General features: G+C 47.1%; 1 protein-coding gene across 5 annotated transcripts in view; it reads left to right on the forward strand.

Moving 5' to 3' along the window:
- LOC149352627 (uncharacterized) overlaps nucleotides 1-22,259 on the forward strand; it is a 36,695-nt gene extending 14,436 nt beyond the window's left edge. For all 5 annotated transcript variants that reach the window (XR_016290831.1, XR_016290832.1, XM_089581826.1 and 2 more), the window contains one exon: nucleotides 21,882-22,259. Coding sequence is in view for 3 of the 5 variants with exons in the window: in XM_089581826.1 (XP_089437952.1) it covers nucleotides 21,882-21,974 (93 nt within the window). In the remaining 2 variants the exon portion in view is untranslated. The remainder of the gene's footprint in view (nucleotides 1-21,881) is intronic.
- The last annotated feature ends 1,752 nt before the right edge of the window (nucleotides 22,260-24,011 follow it).

Below are 24,011 nucleotides of genomic sequence, written 5' to 3' on the forward strand. Positions count from 1 at the left end.
CGTAAGCATGAGGAGACAATTGCATTTTTTACTACTTTAGAATGCCCGGAGTGAAAATGGAGTAAAGGTTTAGAAGACCTAGGGTGGTAGCCCCAGCAAAGATGCTTATTGCCAGAATGAAGAGATAAGTCAAGAAATTGAAGAGAGTTTTCATTAGGCAATTCGAAAGTGAAACTCAAACCTTGACCACATGTCTTAAATACCTTTAAAACGTCAACGACCGAGTGATTGAAACGATCAGAGGGAAGAAGAACCAAATAGTCATCAACATACCGAAAAATGTTCAATGATAGGCCGTCCAGATTCCTCTCAATTGTTTTGTCGATTTGGCTAAGGAAAATGTTTGACAGAACCGGAGCTACCCGTGAGCCGATACAGATCCCCGATTTTTGCAGGAAAAACGACCCTTTCCAACCCACAAATGTGGACTTCAGGTAGAATGATACCAATTCCAAAAAGGAATCCACGGGCATGCCACTATGATTGATGAACCGCGCCTCATCATTGCAGTCGCAGATGCACGTCCGAACACTTTGCAAAAGAGCATCGTGGGGTATATCATAGTAAAGATTCTCCACATCAATGCTGAAAGCCCGGAGCCCCCTCGTGTCGGACGTCTGTAGGTGCTGGACGATCTTCTCCGAATTAGGTACTAGGAACGGGTCATCAATTTCTAAGGCCGAAAGGCTCCTAAGCAAGAAGCCTGAGATGGCATGTTGCCATGAGCCCGCTTCAGACACGATCGCCCTGAATGGAAAGTCAGGCTTATGTGTTTTGACTGAGAAAAAAATGTCCAAATGCGACACTTTTGCGCCCTTGACAGCTTTCGCTAGGCGATCCATCGACATCTCTTCAAGCAGAGATATCGCCCTCTGCTTGACCTGGGCTGCTTTTTTGGTGACCTGGTGAAAATTCTTTTCCATTGCACCGTTGGCTTTTTCCAGATACATATCATTGGGCATGACGACAAAGAAGCCCTCCTTATCCGAAACCAGCACCCTTAATTTTGAAGAGACCAAGAAATCAGCCAAACTTTTGATTGGGGACTTACATTGCTCGACGTCACATGTCCTAGTCACAGCATCTACACACTCTTCCACACAGCGAGCCCGCACATCGTCCCGTGTCCGAGCAGAAATGGACCTCACCAATGCCAGTTTGTCGAAGGGGTTCAAAGCTGGTTGGAAGGCGTATTTCGGCCCAAGTTGTAGTGTCCTCAGGTGTTTCTCAGGGAGGCGCTGATTTCCTAGTACGATCACCTTTTCTTCCGGGGGTCGTTTTTTCTTCTTGCCAGGAAGACGGATCCGCACCGACGCCCACAGAAATTCCGTGGCCTGCTCCGCAGTCCGGCACCAGTCACGGTAGGTAGGAAGGTAGTTCGGACCGTTGAGTTCGCACACCAGACGAAGGCAGTCCTTGTAGTGTCTGACTTGTCGCCACCACTCGGAACAGAGGATGCGACTGACACGGCGAGAGTGTCCCACAGACGGCTTCATTGAACCACACATACCATGGAATTCCGGGAGAATCAGGCCTTGTTTGGAGTACCATGAAGCAGTTCTTGCTTTAACCACACAAATGGCAATTAGTGACGCCAAAGTGGCTGGGTTTAGAAAGCGTGGGTTAGGACATGAAAAAGAGCCCGATGTACAAGAAAGGAACTGCACAAGTAAGCTGAACTGGGCTAGTCGGAGCAATTGCATCTTCGAAAAACGTAGCGCGAAACACAAGACACAGGTAAGGTGAAGACAGGACACGAGCGCTTCTCACGACTAAATTTTTATTAGGAAGGATAACAGAATATATACCACAGATATGGAGGCGAAGAGAAAGAAGGAAACAACAAAATAACAACTCAAAAAAACAAGAACAAGACGAGAAGATAAGAGGTCGGCGATGGACGCAGGTACATAGCATTGCAATATAAAACACGTGCACAGTTACTTGACAACCGATTGGAGGTACACAATCTCACTTTTTGTTAAGGCGATCGATGCGTCACTAATACACTCCCCCCCCCCCTTTCGCGATATAGAACGCTTCAATAATCTCCCTTGTACGTTGGTGATATGCCCTGTCAAGAACAACAGTCTTATCGAAAAGGGGGTGACATTTACAATCCCTGCAATGCTTCGGTAAATTTTCAAGAGCTGTTGGCGTCAAAGAATTTCTGTGTTCAAACAGCCGGACATTTAGACACCGCCCGGTCTGCCCTACATAGAATTTTCCACACGAAAGAGGAATCTTATAAATCACCTCTTTTTTACATGGCACGAACCTTGATTTGTGATTAACATGGCAACGATGATCACTTTTCAATCCCTCTGCTTTCGCTCTGACCACCGCACACAATCCAGATAACTTCACGGGAGCTGAGATTACTGTGCCCACCTCGTAACGATTGGCAACATTTCGTAACCCATGTGAAAAACGATGTACATAGGGCAAAACGACAGGTTTCTTTTTCGCGTCGAATAACATAGCCTTCTTGGCATCCTTGCCCTTGAGCCACAACAGGAGTTTTTCGCAACTAGTGCTAATCAACGAAAGCGGATAACCGGACTTAGTCAATCTATTAACTTGTTCATGAAAACTTGTGGCTATTTTATCATGGCAAGACTTAAGTAAAGCAGAGCGTAAGCATGAGGAGACAATTGCATTTTTTACTACTTTAGAATGCCCGGAGTGAAAATGGAGTAAAGGTTTAGAAGACCTAGGGTGGTAGCCCCAGCAAAGATGCTTATTGCCAGAATGAAGAGATAAGTCAAGAAATTGAAGAGAGTTTTCATTAGGCAATTCGAAAGTGAAACTCAAACCTTGACCACATGTCTTAAATACCTTTAAAACGTCAACGACCGAGTGATTGAAACGATCAGAGGGAAGAAGAACCAAATAGTCATCAACATACCGAAAAATGTTCAATGATAGGCCGTCCAGATTCCTCTCAATTGTTTTGTCGATTTGGCTAAGGAAAATGTTTGACAGAACCGGAGCTACCCGTGAGCCGATACAGATCCCCGATTTTTGCAGGAAAAACGACCCTTTCCAACCCACAAATGTGGACTTCAGGTAGAATGATACCAATTCCAAAAAGGAATCCACGGGCATGCCACTATGATTGATGAACCGCGCCTCATCATTGCAGTCGCAGATGCACGTCCGAACACTTTGCAAAAGAGCATCGTGGGGTATATCATAGTAAAGATTCTCCACATCAATGCTGAAAGCCCGGAGCCCCCTCGTGTCGGACGTCTGTAGGTGCTGGACGATCTTCTCCGAATTAGGTACTAGGAACGGGTCATCAATTTCTAAGGCCGAAAGGCTCCTAAGCAAGAAGCCTGAGATGGCATGTTGCCATGAGCCCGCTTCAGACACGATCGCCCTGAATGGAAAGTCAGGCTTATGTGTTTTGACTGAGAAAAAAATGTCCAAATGCGACACTTTTGCGCCCTTGACAGCTTTCGCTAGGCGATCCATCGACATCTCTTCAAGCAGAGATATCGCCCTCTGCTTGACCTGGGCTGCTTTTTTGGTGACCTGGTGAAAATTCTTTTCCATTGCACCGTTGGCTTTTTCCAGATACATATCATTGGGCATGACGACAAAGAAGCCCTCCTTATCCGAAACCAGCACCCTTAATTTTGAAGAGACCAAGAAATCAGCCAAACTTTTGATTGGGGACTTACATTGCTCGACGTCACATGTCCTAGTCACAGCATCTACACACTCTTCCACACAGCGAGCCCGCACATCGTCCCGTGTCCGAGCAGAAATGGACCTCACCAATGCCAGTTTGTCGAAGGGGTTCAAAGCTGGTTGGAAGGCGTATTTCGGCCCAAGTTGTAGTGTCCTCAGGTGTTTCTCAGGGAGGCGCTGATTTCCTAGTACGATCACCTTTTCTTCCGGGGGTCGTTTTTTCTTCTTGCCAGGAAGACGGATCCGCACCGACGCCCGCAGAAATTCCGTGGCCTGCTCCGCAGTCCGGCACCAGTCACGGTAGGTAGGAAGGTAGTTCGGACCGTTGAGTTCGCACACCAGACGAAGGCAGTCCTTGTAGTGTCTGACTTGTCGCCACCACTCGGAACAGAGGATGCGACTGACACGGCGAGAGTGTCCCACAGACGGCTTCATTGAACCACACATACCATGGAATTCCGGGAGAATCAGGCCTTGTTTGGAGTACCATGAAGCAGTTCTTGCTTTAACCACACAAATGGCAATTAGTGACGCCAAAGTGGCTGGGTTTAGAAAGCGTGGGTTAGGACATGAAAAAGAGCCCGATGTACAAGAAAGGAACTGCACAAGTAAGCTGAACTGGGCTAGTCGGAGCAATTGCATCTTCGAAAAACGTAGCGCGAAACACAAGACACAGGTAAGGTGAAGACAGGACACGAGCGCTTCTCACGACTAAATTTTTATTAGGAAGGATAACAGAATATATACCACAGATATGGAGGCGAAGAGAAAGAAGGAAACAACAAAATAACAACTCAAAAAAACAAGAACAAGACGAGAAGATAAGAGGTCGGCGATGGACGCAGGTACATAGCATTGCAATATAAAACACGTGCACAGTTACTTGACAACCGATTGGAGGTACACAATCTCACTTTTTGTTAAGGCGATCGATGCGTCACTAATACACTCCCCCCCCCCTTTCGCGATATAGAACGCTTCAATAATCTCCCTTGTACGTTGGTGATATGCCCTGTCAAGAACAACAGTCTTATCGAAAAGGGGGTGACATTTACAATCCCTGCAATGCTTCGGTAAATTTTCAAGAGCTGTTGGCGTCAAAGAATTTCTGTGTTCAAACAGCCGGACATTTAGACACCGCCCGGTCTGCCCTACATAGAATTTTCCACACGAAAGAGGAATCTTATAAATCACCTCTTTTTTACATGGCACGAACCTTGATTTGTGATTAACATGGCAACGATGATCACTTTTCAATCCCTCTGCTTTCGCTCTGACCACCGCACACAATCCAGATAACTTCACGGGAGCTGAGATTACTGTGCCCACCTCGTAACGATTGGCAACATTTCGTAACCCATGTGAAAAACGATGTACATAGGGCAAAACGACAGGTTTCTTTTTCGCGTCGAATAACATAGCCTTCTTGGCATCCTTGCCCTTGAGCCACAACAGGAGTTTTTCGCAACTAGTGCTAATCAACGAAAGCGGATAACCGGACTTAGTCAATCTATTAACTTGTTCATGAAAACTTGTGGCTATTTTATCATGGCAAGACTTAAGTAAAGCAGAGCGTAAGCATGAGGAGACAATTGCATTTTTTACTACTTTAGAATGCCCGGAGTGAAAATGGAGTAAAGGTTTAGAAGACCTAGGGTGGTAGCCCCAGCAAAGATGCTTATTGCCAGAATGAAGAGATAAGTCAAGAAATTGAAGAGAGTTTTCATTAGGCAATTCGAAAGTGAAACTCAAACCTTGACCACATGTCTTAAATACCTTTAAAACGTCAACGACCGAGTGATTGAAACGATCAGAGGGAAGAAGAACCAAATAGTCATCAACATACCGAAAAATGTTCAATGATAGGCCGTCCAGATTCCTCTCAATTGTTTTGTCGATTTGGCTAAGGAAAATGTTTGACAGAACCGGAGCTACCCGTGAGCCGATACAGATCCCCGATTTTTGCAGGAAAAACGACCCTTTCCAACCCACAAATGTGGACTTCAGGTAGAATGATACCAATTCCAAAAAGGAATCCACGGGCATGCCACTATGATTGATGAACCGCGCCTCATCATTGCAGTCGCAGATGCACGTCCGAACACTTTGCAAAAGAGCATCGTGGGGTATATCATAGTAAAGATTCTCCACATCAATGCTGAAAGCCCGGAGCCCCCTCGTGTCGGACGTCTGTAGGTGCTGGACGATCTTCTCCGAATTAGGTACTAGGAACGGGTCATCAATTTCTAAGGCCGAAAGGCTCCTAAGCAAGAAGCCTGAGATGGCATGTTGCCATGAGCCCGCTTCAGACACGATCGCCCTGAATGGAAAGTCAGGCTTATGTGTTTTGACTGAGAAAAAAATGTCCAAATGCGACACTTTTGCGCCCTTGACAGCTTTCGCTAGGCGATCCATCGACATCTCTTCAAGCAGAGATATCGCCCTCTGCTTGACCTGGGCTGCTTTTTTGGTGACCTGGTGAAAATTCTTTTCCATTGCACCGTTGGCTTTTTCCAGATACATATCATTGGGCATGACGACAAAGAAGCCCTCCTTATCCGAAACCAGCACCCTTAATTTTGAAGAGACCAAGAAATCAGCCAAACTTTTGATTGGGGACTTACATTGCTCGACGTCACATGTCCTAGTCACAGCATCTACACACTCTTCCACACAGCGAGCCCGCACATCGTCCCGTGTCCGAGCAGAAATGGACCTCACCAATGCCAGTTTGTCGAAGGGGTTCAAAGCTGGTTGGAAGGCGTATTTCGGCCCAAGTTGTAGTGTCCTCAGGTGTTTCTCAGGGAGGCGCTGATTTCCTAGTACGATCACCTTTTCTTCCGGGGGTCGTTTTTTCTTCTTGCCAGGAAGACGGATCCGCACCGACGCCCACAGAAATTCCGTGGCCTGCTCCGCAGTCCGGCACCAGTCACGGTAGGTAGGAAGGTAGTTCGGACCGTTGAGTTCGCACACCAGACGAAGGCAGTCCTTGTAGTGTCTGACTTGTCGCCACCACTCGGAACAGAGGATGCGACTGACACGGCGAGAGTGTCCCACAGACGGCTTCATTGAACCACACATACCATGGAATTCCGGGAGAATCAGGCCTTGTTTGGAGTACCATGAAGCAGTTCTTGCTTTAACCACACAAATGGCAATTAGTGACGCCAAAGTGGCTGGGTTTAGAAAGCGTGGGTTAGGACATGAAAAAGAGCCCGATGTACAAGAAAGGAACTGCACAAGTAAGCTGAACTGGGCTAGTCGGAGCAATTGCATCTTCGAAAAACGTAGCGCGAAACACAAGACACAGGTAAGGTGAAGACAGGACACGAGCGCTTCTCACGACTAAATTTTTATTAGGAAGGATAACAGAATATATACCACAGATATGGAGGCGAAGAGAAAGAAGGAAACAACAAAATAACAACTCAAAAAAAAACAAGAACAAGACGAGAAGATAAGAGGTCGGCGATGGACGCAGGTACATAGCAATGCAATATAAAACACGTGCACAGTTACTTGACAACCGATTGGAGGTACACAATCTCACTTTTTGTTAAGGCGATCGATGCGTCACTAATACACTCCCCCCCCCCTTTCGCGATATAGAACGCTTCAATAATCTCCCTTGTACGTTGGTGATATGCCCTGTCAAGAACAACAGTCTTATCGAAAAGGGGGTGACATTTACAATCCCTGCAATGCTTCGGTAAATTTTCAAGAGCTGTTGGCGTCAAAGAATTTCTGTGTTCAAACAGCCGGACATTTAGACACCGCCCGGTCTGCCCTACATAGAATTTTCCACACGAAAGAGGAATCTTATAAATCACCTCTTTTTTACATGGCACGAACCTTGATTTGTGATTAACATGGCAACGATGATCACTTTTCAATCCCTCTGCTTTCGCTCTGACCACCGCACACAATCCAGATAACTTCACGGGAGCTGAGATTACTGTGCCCACCTCGTAACGATTGGCAACATTTCGTAACCCATGTGAAAAACGATGTACATAGGGCAAAACGACAGGTTTCTTTTTCGCGTCGAATAACATAGCCTTCTTGGCATCCTTGCCCTTGAGCCACAACAGGAGTTTTTCGCAACTAGTGCTAATCAACGAAAGCGGATAACCGGACTTAGTCAATCTATTAACTTGTTCATGAAAACTTGTGGCTATTTTATCATGGCAAGACTTAAGTAAAGCAGAGCGTAAGCATGAGGAGACAATTGCATTTTTTACTACTTTAGAATGCCCGGAGTGAAAATGGAGTAAAGGTTTAGAAGACCTAGGGTGGTAGCCCCAGCAAAGATGCTTATTGCCAGAATGAAGAGATAAGTCAAGAAATTGAAGAGAGTTTTCATTAGGCAATTCGAAAGTGAAACTCAAACCTTGACCACATGTCTTAAATACCTTTAAAACGTCAACGACCGAGTGATTGAAACGATCAGAGGGAAGAAGAACCAAATAGTCATCAACATACCGAAAAATGTTCAATGATAGGCCGAACTACCTTCCTACCTACCGTGACTGGTGCCGGACTGCGGAGCAGGCCACGGAATTTCTGTGGGCGTCGGTGCGGATCCGTCTTCCTGGCAAGAAGAAAAAACGACCCCCGGAAGAAAAGGTGATCGTACTAGGAAATCAGCGCCTCCCTGAGAAACACCTGAGGACACTACAACTTGGGCCGAAATACGCCTTCCAACCAGCTTTGAACCCCTTCGACAAACTGGCATTGGTGAGGTCCATTTCTGCTCGGACACGGGACGATGTGCGGGCTCGCTGTGTGGAAGAGTGTGTAGATGCTGTGACTAGGACATGTGACGTCGAGCAATGTAAGTCCCCAATCAAAAGTTTGGCTGATTTCTTGGTCTCTTCAAAATTAAGGGTGCTGGTTTCGGATAAGGAGGGCTTCTTTGTCGTCATGCCCAATGATATGTATCTGGAAAAAGCCAACGGTGCAATGGAAAAGAATTTTCACCAGGTCACCAAAAAAGCAGCCCAGGTCAAGCAGAGGGCGATATCTCTGCTTGAAGAGATGTCGATGGATCGCCTAGCGAAAGCTGTCAAGGGCGCAAAAGTGTCGCATTTGGACATTTTTTTCTCAGTCAAAACACATAAGCCTGACTTTCCATTCAGGGCGATCGTGTCTGAAGCGGGCTCATGGCAACATGCCATCTCAGGCTTCTTGCTTAGGAGCCTTTCGGCCTTAGAAATTGATGACCCGTTCCTAGTACCTAATTCGGAGAAGATCGTCCAGCACCTACAGACGTCCGACACGAGGGGGCTCCGGGCTTTCAGCATTGATGTGGAGAATCTTTACTATGATATACCCCACGATGCTCTTTTGCAAAGTGTTCGGACGTGCATCTGCGACTGCAATGATGAGGCGCGGTTCATCAATCATAGTGGCATGCCCGTGGATTCCTTTTTGGAATTGGTATCATTCTACCTGAAGTCCACATTTGTGGGTTGGAAAGGGTCGTTTTTCCTGCAAAAATCGGGGATCTGTATCGGCTCACGGGTAGCTCCGGTTCTGTCAAACATTTTCCTTAGCCAAATCGACAAAACAATTGAGAGGAATCTGGACGGCCTATCATTGAACATTTTTCGGTATGTTGATGACTATTTGGTTCTTCTTCCCTCTGATCGTTTCAATCACTCGGTCGTTGACGTTTTAAAGGTATTTAAGACATGTGGTCAAGGTTTGAGTTTCACTTTCGAATTGCCTAATGAAAACTCTCTTCAATTTCTTGACTTATCTCTTCATTCTGGCAATAAGCATCTTTGCTGGGGCTACCACCCTAGGTCTTCTAAACCTTTACTCCATTTTCACTCCGGGCATTCTAAAGTAGTAAAAAATGCAATTGTCTCCTCATGCTTACGCTCTGCTTTACTTAAGTCTTGCCATGATAAAATAGCCACAAGTTTTCATGAACAAGTTAATAGATTGACTAAGTCCGGTTATCCGCTTTCGTTGATTAGCACTAGTTGCGAAAAACTCCTGTTGTGGCTCAAGGGCAAGGATGCCAAGAAGGCTATGTTATTCGACGCGAAAAAGAAACCTGTCGTTTTGCCCTATGTACATCGTTTTTCACATGGGTTACGAAATGTTGCCAATCGTTACGAGGTGGGCACAGTAATCTCAGCTCCCGTGAAGTTATCTGGATTGTGTGCGGTGGTCAGAGCGAAAGCAGAGGGATTGAAAAGTGATCATCGTTGCCATGTTAATCACAAATCAAGGTTCGTGCCATGTAAAAAAGAGGTGATTTATAAGATTCCTCTTTCGTGTGGAAAATTCTATGTAGGGCAGACCGGGCGGTGTCTAAATGTCCGGCTGTTTGAACACAGAAATTCTTTGACGCCAACAGCTCTTGAAAATTTACCGAAGCATTGCAGGGATTGTAAATGTCACCCCCTTTTCGATAAGACTGTTGTTCTTGACAGGGCATATCACCAACGTACAAGGGAGATTATTGAAGCGTTCTATATCGCGAAAGGGGGGGGGGAGTGTATTAGTGACGCATCGATCGCCTTAACAAAAAGTGAGATTGTGTACCTCCAATCGGTTGTCAAGTAACTGTGCACGTGTTTTATATTGCAATGCTATGTACCTGCGTCCATCGCCGACCTCTTATCTTCTCGTCTTGTTCTTGTTTTTTTTGAGTTGTTATTTTGTTGTTTCCTTCTTTCTCTTCGCCTCCATATCTGTGGTATATATTCTGTTATCCTTCCTAATAAAAATTTAGTCGTGAGAAGCGCTCGTGTCCTGTCTTCACCTTACCTGTGTCTTGTGTTTCGCGCTACGTTTTTCGAAGATGCAATTGCTCCGACTAGCCCAGTTCAGCTTACTTGTGCAGTTCCTTTCTTGTACATCGGGCTCTTTTTCATGTCCTAACCCACGCTTTCTAAACCCAGCCACTTTGGCGTCACTAATTGCCATTTGTGTGGTTAAAGCAAGAACTGCTTCATGGTACTCCAAACAAGGCCTGATTCTCCCGGAATTCCATGGTATGTGTGGTTCAATGAAGCCGTCTGTGGGACACTCTCGCCGTGTCAGTCGCATCCTCTGTTCCGAGTGGTGGCGACAAGTCAGACACTACAAGGACTGCCTTCGTCTGGTGTGCGAACTCAACGGTCCGAACTACCTTCCTACCTACCGTGACTGGTGCCGGACTGCGGAGCAGGCCACGGAATTTCTGTGGGCGTCGGTGCGGATCCGTCTTCCTGGCAAGAAGAAAAAACGACCCCCGGAAGAAAAGGTGATCGTACTAGGAAATCAGCGCCTCCCTGAGAAACACCTGAGGACACTACAACTTGGGCCGAAATACGCCTTCCAACCAGCTTTGAACCCCTTCGACAAACTGGCATTGGTGAGGTCCATTTCTGCTCGGACACGGGACGATGTGCGGGCTCGCTGTGTGGAAGAGTGTGTAGATGCTGTGACTAGGACATGTGACGTCGAGCAATGTAAGTCCCCAATCAAAAGTTTGGCTGATTTCTTGGTCTCTTCAAAATTAAGGGTGCTGGTTTCGGATAAGGAGGGCTTCTTTGTCGTCATGCCCAATGATATGTATCTGGAAAAAGCCAACGGTGCAATGGAAAAGAATTTTCACCAGGTCACCAAAAAAGCAGCCCAGGTCAAGCAGAGGGCGATATCTCTGCTTGAAGAGATGTCGATGGATCGCCTAGCGAAAGCTGTCAAGGGCGCAAAAGTGTCGCATTTGGACATTTTTTTCTCAGTCAAAACACATAAGCCTGACTTTCCATTCAGGGCGATCGTGTCTGAAGCGGGCTCATGGCAACATGCCATCTCAGGCTTCTTGCTTAGGAGCCTTTCGGCCTTAGAAATTGATGACCCGTTCCTAGTACCTAATTCGGAGAAGATCGTCCAGCACCTACAGACGTCCGACACGAGGGGGCTCCGGGCTTTCAGCATTGATGTGGAGAATCTTTACTATGATATACCCCACGATGCTCTTTTGCAAAGTGTTCGGACGTGCATCTGCGACTGCAATGATGAGGCGCGGTTCATCAATCATAGTGGCATGCCCGTGGATTCCTTTTTGGAATTGGTATCATTCTACCTGAAGTCCACATTTGTGGGTTGGAAAGGGTCGTTTTTCCTGCAAAAATCGGGGATCTGTATCGGCTCACGGGTAGCTCCGGTTCTGTCAAACATTTTCCTTAGCCAAATCGACAAAACAATTGAGAGGAATCTGGACGGCCTATCATTGAACATTTTTCGGTATGTTGATGACTATTTGGTTCTTCTTCCCTCTGATCGTTTCAATCACTCGGTCGTTGACGTTTTAAAGGTATTTAAGACATGTGGTCAAGGTTTGAGTTTCACTTTCGAATTGCCTAATGAAAACTCTCTTCAATTTCTTGACTTATCTCTTCATTCTGGCAATAAGCATCTTTGCTGGGGCTACCACCCTAGGTCTTCTAAACCTTTACTCCATTTTCACTCCGGGCATTCTAAAGTAGTAAAAAATGCAATTGTCTCCTCATGCTTACGCTCTGCTTTACTTAAGTCTTGCCATGATAAAATAGCCACAAGTTTTCATGAACAAGTTAATAGATTGACTAAGTCCGGTTATCCGCTTTCGTTGATTAGCACTAGTTGCGAAAAACTCCTGTTGTGGCTCAAGGGCAAGGATGCCAAGAAGGCTATGTTATTCGACGCGAAAAAGAAACCTGTCGTTTTGCCCTATGTACATCGTTTTTCACATGGGTTACGAAATGTTGCCAATCGTTACGAGGTGGGCACAGTAATCTCAGCTCCCGTGAAGTTATCTGGATTGTGTGCGGTGGTCAGAGCGAAAGCAGAGGGATTGAAAAGTGATCATCGTTGCCATGTTAATCACAAATCAAGGTTCGTGCCATGTAAAAAAGAGGTGATTTATAAGATTCCTCTTTCGTGTGGAAAATTCTATGTAGGGCAGACCGGGCGGTGTCTAAATGTCCGGCTGTTTGAACACAGAAATTCTTTGACGCCAACAGCTCTTGAAAATTTACCGAAGCATTGCAGGGATTGTAAATGTCACCCCCTTTTCGATAAGACTGTTGTTCTTGACAGGGCATATCACCAACGTACAAGGGAGATTATTGAAGCGTTCTATATCGCGAAAGGGGGGGGGGAGTGTATTAGTGACGCATCGATCGCCTTAACAAAAAGTGAGATTGTGTACCTCCAATCGGTTGTCAAGTAACTGTGCACGTGTTTTATATTGCAATGCTATGTACCTGCGTCCATCGCCGACCTCTTATCTTCTCGTCTTGTTCTTGTTTTTTTTTTTTGAGTTGTTATTTTGTTGTTTCCTTCTTTCTCTTCGCCTCCATATCTGTGGTATATATTCTGTTATCCTTCCTAATAAAAATTTAGTCGTGAGAAGCGCTCGTGTCCTGTCTTCACCTTACCTGTGTCTTGTGTTTCGCGCTACGTTTTTCGAAGATGCAATTGCTCCGACTAGCCCAGTTCAGCTTACTTGCTGAGCTCGTAGCTCTCTTCTCATAGCAATTTCCCATAGGCCATAGTTCGTCTGCTTCTGCTCAAAGCCTGACCAAATGCCAATAAACGCGCACAAACACTAGCTTTCCGCATGCTAACCTCTCGCTCACTTATGTTGCCAGCCCGAGGGAAGGAGCAGTAAGTCTGCAAGTGCACAGAGGAAGACAAAATTCTTGTGCGAAGCTTCTCGAACCTAGTGGCACCACTGAGGCTGCTGGAAAATAAGAGAACTGTCACTGCAGCTACGTCGAGTTTTATCTATCTCCTCTGGGCTTCCAAATATTACTGGAACTTTCTGCTTCTTTGCTCATCACACCTCCACATTTGTTGGGAGGAGGGCCAGGGCAGCGTGCCAGAATGTGCACATGGCCGTTCCCACCTTCGAGGTCATTTCAGAACAATAATTTGTCTCTTTCTCTGCCGGGTATATCACGGATGCTTAGCACTGACTGGAGAAGCCATAGGCTTTCTCTTTGTACATTTCATACTTCATCTACTTCATAGAGTTCACATCGTAAAGTGAAGTTGCTTTATTTTCTCTTAGTTTTGCCTGATGTGAACCCTTAGAGCAGGTCTAGTGACTGGAAACTTCGTCGTCAGAAGGAGCAGGGTATTTAAAGGGCTTCTGGGTTCGCACTCACTTCTTTTCTGTTTTCTAGGCTTTCTCCTCCTACTGCTAGCATGCTTGAAGGAGCAAGGGCCATCCAATCCAACACACTCACTGCTGCTTTTGAAATACATGTCGCATGCCCCTAGCACTAGGCCAGTCACTATACTCGAGGACAACTTTTCTTGGCAGTGCTCTAGAGGCTAGGCAGGAAAGGGAAGGAGACTGGCTGTTGTCCCCATGCCATGGGGGGTGGGTTGTTCATTGTTCAAGCTAAGGGTGCGGAGGTGTGAAAAGGGGCAGCTATGGAGCCAAATGGTGAAAACATGGAACAGGGACAATGCCCGTGTCCTTCCCTTTCCTGCCTAGCCACTGCAGCATCGCCAAAAAAAAGTTGTCCCCGAGTATAGGCTGAATGCTGCATCTGCCACACTGTCTTTATTGTATCAGATTTAGGATATGCTGTTAACACCTTCTTTCTACTTCGCTAAGTATGCTGAGCAATGGTGGTTTGTTAGTCCTATGTTTCTTACGATGGAACAGTATGTAGTGCTAATGATCTGAAAAAAAAAAAAAAAAAAGAGTAAGGTAGTGCAAAGGTGTGTTGGGGGCAATGAAAGGGAAAATCTGCTCAAAGGTACCACTTCTACAAATGTCATGGTGCCTTAACAACCAGACTTAAAATTCGTTTAGGCTTCCTATCAGACGTGTCCTTTGGTGCACCTGTCTGCATAATGGCCTCCACTTTGTCTGGGTCGGCCCTGACACCTTCTGCGGACACAGTGTGTCCCAGAAACTTGACCTCTTTCTGCCTAAAGGCACATTTGTTGACGTTGAGCATGACACCTGCTTTCACAAGCTGACTCAGCAGTTTGTGAAGATTTGTGTCATGCTCTTCAGCTGTTCTTCCGGACACAATGATGTCATCTTGCAGGCATGCCAGTCCATCTAGTCCCTCCAGGACTCGAAGCATCTCACATTGGTAGAACTCCGGTGCTGTAGAAATACCCAAGAGCAGTCTGAGGAACTGGAATCGTCCAAACGGAGTGATGAACGTTGTAGCCTGACGTGACTCTTTGGAGAGGGGAACTTGCCAGTAGCCTGCTCGTGCATCTAAGCGGCTGAAGACTTTCGCTTTGGCCAGTTTAGCAAGGCATTCAGCAGCTGTAGGCATCAGCATGCGTTCACGAACGATCTGCTGGTTCAGCTGGCCATAGTCAACACATATCCTCAGTTCCTCTTCCTAACTACCACCATTGGGAAGCACCACTCAGTTGCTTGCTCCACACTTTGTATTACACTGAGGACCTCCATCCTTCTCATGTCTCGACAAGTGGATGAAGAGGGAGGGGCACTCGTCTTGGGTAAGTGACTGCATAGGGCTTAGCGTCACTAATCACTTTGATGCGGTACTCGGTCTCCATCAGTCCAAGTCCCGACGTCAGCTTTGGATACTGGGCTGGGATATCAGAGATGTTGCTCTCTTGTGTTTCTGCAAGTTCCAGTGGCCGCTGCACAATGCCTAGTGTCTCTACTGCTGGACGACTTAGAAGGGCTACTCTCTACCTTTCGGTGACGAAGACCTTCTCTTGCACTCTTGTGTGTTGCCATTCTATTGCGGCTGTGAGGTAGCCTGCTGTGACAATTGGCAGTTTACCTGGGCCAGTCAGTGTTTGACTTGTCTCCAGGGGTCCCGTGGTGTCCCTGTTGTAGTCCTTAAGCGACACTGCTGTGACGTTAGCGCCTGTGTCGACTTTGAACATGAAAGGTGTGCCGTTCTGCTTTGCTTTCATTCTCCATGGCTCGTTGTGCTTCATACCTCACTGAGATGCACTTCTTCCATGCACTGTCTTCACTCGGAGGAATGGTTCAGCTTGTCACCTTTGCGTGCACTTGACAGGCAGACTACTGCATAGTGGCCTTTCTTCCCGCAGCTGTTGCATACCTTGCCTGTGGCTGGGCACTGGGCTTTCGTGTGATTGCGGGCTCCTCCACACCGCCGACAACATCCTGCGTTTTCACTTTTCGCGGTGTGCTGACTCTGAGGCACTTGAACCTGTGCTTTCATTTCTTTATGGCTGCTCTTTCTGTGTCCTGGCTTTCTGATTTCATCAACAGCAACGGTCAGGTGCTCCTTGCGACGAATCTCTGTTTGCTGCTGCAACGGCCTTTGCCAGTGTGAGTTCGGCATCCAATTGAAGCCTTTCGCTTAGCGTGACATCTTGTAGACCCACTACCAGCCTTTCGCGGATTAGTTAGTTCTTCAGCGCTCTGTAGTTGCACTTGTCCGTCATTTTAAGGAGGTCTGTCATGAAAGCGTCTACAATTTCTTGGGGTTCTTGCTTGCGCGAGTTGAACATCGCTCGTTGGTAGATCACATTCGTTCTCGGGATGAAGTGTTTTTCGAAAGCGCTCACCACTTGGCCGTACGATGTCATCTGGACGTCTGTGAGCTTCAGTGAGAGCACGTCCTCCGCTTCCTGAACCATCGCATAGAGTAGCGTGTGAATCTGTGTTGTTTCGTCTTGCTTGACGAGGCCAGAGATGATGCAGTACCGCTCCCAGTGTCACACCCATCTTAACCAATCTTTAAGCCTGCTGAAGTCGCAACTTTGTGGGCAGCTCAACAGCGAGAGGGTTGAACATAGGGGCAGCCAGTGCGTTACCATCAGCGTGAGCTTGGGGCGCAGCGTCGTTGGGCATGGCATAGTTAGGGTTAACGTGCTACCGGGTTGGTGTGCGGCCGCTTTTCATAGCATCGGGCCCTTTGTCCTCCCTTGGCACCATACTACTTGCTCACCGCTGCCACCATGTCATAGCCGAGTGTCTTTACACATGTGATGACACAGAGTTCACAGCAACCGTTTATTCCGGCGCGGCCAGTGACAGAAGAGCATTACACACACGGTCGTTCACTGCTCCCTAGTCCCAGTGTGTCTTTCGCCCCACCCACGCACATGTCTCTTGACACAACCACTTGCCGCGTGGTGTCGCCCTGGTTGGCAGCCAATAGTCCACGACATACAGGGCCCCCTATTGGATGGCGTCGGAGTTAAAGGTTGGAGGGGCCAGATTTTCTGTTCACGCAGCACCGCAAACCTAATGCATCCAATCTCGGTCACCGCTCTTTCATGCACCGGGAGCATTGGAACAAGACAAAAAATATTAATTAACCCAATTTTAAAATTGTGGTCCAGATTAAATGGATTTAAAATGCATTTAAAGTATAGCCAGCCAACCAAACTTTTGAAATTTGTTTGAATCAATCGAAAGTGCTAATTATCCTTGTTTGAATTATCACTAGTCAACAGTATAGTTAAGTGAGTGTATGATATTAAGAAGTTTGTGGGGATAAGATGGCCGCAGCTGGTACAGGACAGGGTTAATTGGGAGATATGGGAGAGGCCTTTGTCCTGCAGTGAGCGTAGTCAGGCTGATGTTGATGATGACTCGTTTAACATTGCTAGAATTGAAGGAACATGTCATATCATGCGTACTGTGAATGCAGAGTTTGCCCAGACAGTAGGCATTCTCTTAAATGTGACCTCATCGAAAATGTGAAGTGCTATACCAGGTTTTTAAGGGAAGCCTGGTTCTAATTTTTAAAAATTTGGTTTTTTTTGGGTAAAGAGAAGCTTTCTGCAGTAAAATAATACCAGTGTTAGCGGACATCAGAAAAAGGTGACTCATGTTACTAGCAAACTGATTTGACTAAATTCTAATAGAGGTTTGTAGCCAGGTGTTAGTAATAGACACATCAGTTTTTAGAAGTTTGAAAACACTATTATCGTTGTTGCTGTTGCTCAACCAATTTGAACCTTTTCTCACCCAATTCTAAAACCATGCACCCGCGAAGAGCACCCAGTGACATCTATCAAAACGCATCACTCTGTGGCGCACGTGCCACGTGACATTCTCTGCCCTGTCCGCGCTATGGTGCTCCTCGCCACCTCACTGCTCCTGCATGAGGTGTATGTGGACATTACATGGTAGCATGTTGCACTTCGGTGTTCATGCTTGTTCATACTTGTCCTCAGAAAAATGCATAGCATTTTTGACTGTGTTCATATGCTGTAGAGGTTATGCATTTTAGCATTGGCTATATTGATACCAACTGCATATTCTGCCCTCATTGTTCTTGAGGTGGCCTTCATCCCAGGAAATATCAGTTTTGCGGGCCATATGGATAACCACACACGTTGCCCATCCTGGAAATCTGTTTTGTACGCTTACAATTCGCTGGTATTGAATACAGTCAATCCCGACTTAAACCATGGCACAAATCATGTACTGTGTACATATCTGAGTGAACTGTCTGCACAACATACCGCAGTGATGGCCTAGTGGTTGAGCGTGGCCCTGTGCTCGGCTCTATCAAGGTGGGAAGTGGGTCTTTGACCCCACCTTGAGCAAACAAAAATACCTTGTGTCATGGCGCTCTTTGGCCGCAGATGCGCTTGCACCATAAACATTCACTATCATCGTCATGTCTGCACAGCATCTTAGAAATTGGGGTTAGCATTTTCACACACTGTCTTGATGCATCCAGTCTGACTGCATTCGGTGATGATCGTCTAAGTGTTGTTGAGTTTCTAGAGTGTTCGTGTGTTCCTCAAATGAATTTATGGTCAGTACAAGGAAGGAGAGATGAGAATGCGAACGTTCATTCTCTTTTACAATGATAGCTTGTGGGAATCCTGGCTTTCCGCCGTCGCCTTTGCGCGGCTGTGCCGGCCTCCCGCGTTGTTTCTCCTCTTTCCCTTGCTCCCGCCTCAGGCGGTGGAGAGGCGGCTGGGTGACTAATCACTGTCATTTAGCCACAGCTCCGCCCCGGCTCCCCAAGGGCCTTTGCCATTGGCGCCTTTTGGCGGGAATCCGGGACCCGTTTTGGCGGCCGCGCACCCCGCGACCATCCGAGCGGGGCCCAGAGAGAGATCCCTCCGAGACAGCGTAAGGTGCGTACGTTACTGTTTGTCCCTGCCGGCCTTTGCCGCTCGGACCAGTGCATATACTCGAGCTCGCCCGCACGTGTCCTCTGACCTGCAGCGGCTCGAGCCTGTCCAGCGGGGTCCAGCGACCTCCGACAGGCGTACCTTGCGTTTATTGCCCACTCTCTCTCGCAACCGGCCCAACGGTCGACACGAGAGAGAGATCACAGCACTGCCGCGGGGACATTCTCCTGCAGCGGCGTGCTAGCGGCGCGCATTGCTCGAGTCGCTTCGTGCGCGCAGCGGAGCCTTGCTCTTCGCGCGCCCCCGGGACGGGGTGACGATTGAGTGTGTGTGTACTGCTGAAGGACGACGTGAATAAACGTCTCCTTGGTGAACTTGGAGGCCTATTTCTTTGCGGCGAATCGCTCTCCTCCCAGCGGAGGTTGAGTGCACCGCATCGGTGTCCCAGTGGTGTGTGGTGACGGCTGATCGGGGCCCTTGGCTCGCGCGAAGCTCGAACCCGCGGTGGGTGGTAGCCTGTGTCCACTTAGAAACCCACAACTGGCACCCAACGTGCTAAGTCATTGGCGCTTACGCCTTTGATGGCACATTAGCCGAGCAGGTCGCCTTGACGATCACGCTTGCGCACCATGTCTAACACCCCCAGCGGGGCATTCGGCAGCTACATGTCGGCTCCCTACGGAGTTGTAGCGTCGTTTTATCCGCTGGCTGCTGTTCCTACGAATAGCTAGACACCGTGGTTGGCCGCGGCCCCCATTGGGGTTTACGGCGACACAACGCAAAATGTCGACCACGCGGCTCCCATTGGAGCTGTATCGGAAGCACCCTGCGGTGTATCCGCTGGTCGCATGCCTCAGCTGTGCAAGCTTTCCGCCCAGTGCGAAAGCAGTTCGTGTCACGCTGCCGCAACCGGCAGTTTCAAACAGCAGCAGCCGTGCCCCGCGAGCAGTCAATTCTGCTCTGGGAACGGTGAGGCGCTGGCCCAGTTCCCTGTGGAAACCACGCCGCTCATCGAACTAGGAGCCTTGCCTCCCTCGTTCGTGCAGCCCGCCTGGTGGCCTGTGTCCACTTAGAAACCCACAAGCTGTGCGAGGGATTCTTTCTTAGGTAAACAGTGTCGTCATCAGCATTATCATCACAGTATGCGTTACCTAAAACCCCCGCTTGCTGGCCCATAATATTGTCTAAGAGGGGCTGATCTGCGAAAAACTTGTGGGTGGCGGATAATGGGCATTATCGAGATTGTGCCTCCTGTGGTCACGTGGTCCATGTTGGCATAGAAGTGGAAGCACTCGTGAGGGCAACAGATGGGGTACAGTACAGCGTCACAGGTAGTTCTGTGCTCCAGGGAGTGCAGGATGTTAGCATTTTTGTTGTTCTTCATGAACCCTCTTGGTATTCTAGGGCACAAGTTGTACTCATTTGTGCTTCAATGATTTTGCTGTCTGGGGCATGGTTTGTTGTGCTGTACAGCTTGCATACCTTGCGTGCACTTCCAAATAAGGGAAATGCATTTTCAATTCTTAAAGTATAAGCATTAGGCATTGCATAATTTTTGGCAACGTAGGATTTGAAACTTTGGTTGACTGCTCCATAGCACTTGCGTCTGATTGGCCTTTCTGCACTAGACCTGTAGTAATCTGTGTGTGTGGTATGGGTGTGAAATTCACTTTTCATGCTCTTTACATGCCTTGAAAAGAAGGTTTTAATATTCCAGCAAACATGTGTGGCTTGTGACACAGAAGGCTTTGCCATACACAAATTGCTGTTTTCACTTTCAAATTATCTTTCTCCTTATTCTTTGTTTTTTTTTTCATGTATCCTGCAAATTGTATGGTCACTTTTTACAGTGACACGGGTTCGTCGTGGTAGTCTCACATGGAAAGTGGTTTTAGTAAGTTATTAGTGATGTTGCAAAAACAAGTTCATACAAAGTGTTTTGTGCAGTAACAGTACAAAACAATTGCAGCTGATAATTGTATCTCTGGAGGGGATGTTATCGTCCAGAAAAAACAGCCTGTTATTTCCTGCCCTTTGCTGAAGCAGCTGAAAGGAGTATAAACACCTAATTTTGGTTGCATGTTTTCTTCTCTACAATGATGCGGAAGACACTACTATGCATGAATCAACATCAGGTATTTGCCTATAACTGCTAAATAATTTATAATAGACTTTTTCTGTCATGCTGTTTTGGTTTCATCAGCTGAATGATGGCTGTGACGTCTAAGTGTGGTTGTATGTCACGTGAGGCATGGAAAACCGTCAATGTAGTTGCTGCTTCATCATTTTAATTCTCTGCAGTGCTGAAGCCAGCCTTCCTTGAGAGCCGGAATGACAACGAATGTAAAAGCACTGATTATATTGCAGTTTTTTCGTGCCTCGTGACCAACAACATTTTAACGTCAAAGTTCTCATTCGACTATTGAAGCCGGAACCGAAACAGCACGAGAAAGAAATTCAGTTATTAATTATTTAGAGGTCATAGGAGAATACCACGTGGCAATCCATGTATACAAATGCCTTACGCATCATTACAAACAAGAAAGCACGCACCCCAAAGTTAGGTGTCTATACTCCTTTAAGGGGCACATTGTAGAATCAGCCATTCGTTATTTTTTGTTATCATAAGTGCAGTAGCTTGAATTTGAACTTGACTTGATTTCTCTGTGCTGTTGACTGTGGTTAACTATCCATACTGCTTAGGTAAAGTAGCTTTGTCTGTAGAGGCCTATAGTTTATTTCTGCTTGGTTTTGTTTTGTTGGAGCTTGGCAGTAAATTTTTCATTTATTTGAAGCAAACTTCTGGGTCCTGAAGCTTTATTTTCAGAGCACTTTATGTAGGTGAAAATTTATAAATTTGAACGGTGCAGAGGAAATAAGGAAGGAACACAGGAAATACAGGGTGGATAGAAAGGCGCTGTTTCTATCCATCCTGTATTTCCTGTGCTCGCGTCCTTTGCAATGTTCAAATTTGTAGCATGAACCAACTAGCCCTACAGCAAGTTCTAAATGTAAATCACCTTCAAATCTGAAGTCCTAAAGCAAGGTACCTGAGTGTGTTTACTGGCATTTGTTGCTGGCTGTGTTTTTTTACTCTCTGTTGTCTGTTTCAGCTTAGGGAAATTGTCCGTAACTGCACTGTGCAAGACCCAGAGAAGAGAGCATCAGCTGCTGAAGTTCATGCTATGCTGAGCAAGCTGTTGTGAACAAGTGCTGAACCACTGTATGGTGTGATGAAGTGTGGCCTACGAAAATTTTCCCAGTGTGCTTTTGCAGTAAGCACCACGCCGTGACCTATACTTGCACAATGCTACAAGTTATGGTTGTGGCGTTTGCATTGCTTGCATAGTTTCGCTTGACAGACTGAGTGTTCCAAGATTGAGGAAGATTATGTTCCAAGGTCTTTGTTGTACATATGTTTTTAGTTTCCTGTGAGGTATATAAATGTATATTATTTACGAGCTGTGTAATAAAAATAACATTTGACACCATATGCTTGTATTCTCTCTGCATGTCTGTTCAAGAACTGCTTCACTATAGTTGAGACTCTCTGCTGTGCTTCAGGGCCCCAGGATCCCTCGTTTCTGGGCACTTGGGCACATTAGGCACTCCACAGATTCGAAGTCCTGTGCCGTATATGTACATGGGTGTTTGGAGAAGAGCAAGCTGTTGCAAAGGTGCACTTGAGGCTCTGAGCAAATGAAGGGTATTCATGCAACCATAGTCGTTAGTCCCAGACTGCAAGCACTTGATTGTATATACCGTATATTAGGCATTTTTTGTGTTTTCCAAAAACGACCGTTCGAAATGGGGAGGGGGGGGGGGGGGGATCCAGCCGAGCCGCGGATGCTCATTCCCGATAGGATGCATGGAGCTCCAGGAGCAAGAAAAAAAAATTGTTGACGATCCATGCTATTGGTGCGCTGCCGCGGTGGCTCAGTGGTTATGGTGCTCGGCTGCTGACCCGAAAGACACGAGTTCGATCCTGGCCGCGGCGGTTGCATTTCGATGGAGGCGAAATGCTAGAGGCCTGTCTACTGTGCGATGTTAGTGCATGTTAAAGAACCCCAGGAGATCGAAATTTATTGGAGCCTTCCACTACGGCATCCCTCATAACCTGAGTTGCTTTAGTACATTAAACCCTATAAACCAAAAGTCCCCCCGCTCGGAACAGCTAGCTGCCGCTGACGGGTTCAGACCGCGCGAGAGGCCTAGTCCTCCATCTCCCACTTTCCCGTTCTCTTATCTCCTGAAAGTGGAGAGCACTCCCTCCAATTTCCATCCGTCGACTACCCTCTCAGTCTTCCCTGAAATTGGAGAGGATGTCCCTCTCTCCTCTTTGCCACCTGCCTACCGAGGCTGCAGAAGGGCAGGTTTTTCCGACATGGTGGTTCTAATGCGAACGCATTAAAAATTGTTGATTCGTGCACAAATTGGTTCCGCTAACGAAAATTTCGAGCCGTTAGCTCGGCTCGCTAGCAGCTGGCGGCCGCGTTGCCGAACGAGCAGTAGACCGCGTGGGCAACGTTCTGGTAACCTGTGGAGCGCGTGTCGCGGTGGCTGGAACCCGAAACTACAGCGTCGTTGGCAGTACGGTTTGGCGATAGTCGATCGGGCTGCACGCGAGTGCGGAGGTTTCGGTGGGGGGCATTTTTATCGCTTTTGATCTCCATTTGCCTGCGGCTTCTTGCCTTGGGACTGCATCGCTGCGCGTTTATTGCTTCGAGATGCGCGTGCCACAATACCGTCCCGCGGATTAGTGCGATAAGGCGGAGCAGAGGCGGGAGATGTACGCTGCGGCTTATATTTTGAGTCAACTCTTTTGTCGGTCAACGAGGGCTGCGAGTCAGGGAAGTCGATGTATACGCTCCCAGTAAAACAAAAAACAATCGGAACCAATTCCAAATGAACAAATTGAGTTTGCAGCTGGTTCCATTAAAGGGACTATGAAACAAATTTATTGAGATTACGTAAAGATAGGCAATCCATCACTCGTCACTCCAGCGCAAGAATTTTTGAGCTAGCATCAGTAACAACGAAGTTATAGGCGATTAAAAATCACGCTCCTCCTCTCTCCCCTCAACTCGTACGCGCGGGGTACCATAAAAAAAATAAAGAAAACAGCTCCGGGACTGGGCTCCGCCCATGAACACGTCATTCGCTGACGTTCGGTTTACGACTTCCGGTTGTCGCACTCCCGAGGAGCAGCGTGTGTCGGCAGCGTCTCTCCGGTCTCTGCGCTT

Source organism: Amblyomma mixtum, chromosome 3 (assembly GCF_055824585.1).
Source record: "Amblyomma mixtum isolate Tamu chromosome 3, ASM5582458v1, whole genome shotgun sequence".
Taxonomy (NCBI): domain Eukaryota; kingdom Metazoa; phylum Arthropoda; class Arachnida; order Ixodida; family Ixodidae; genus Amblyomma; species Amblyomma mixtum.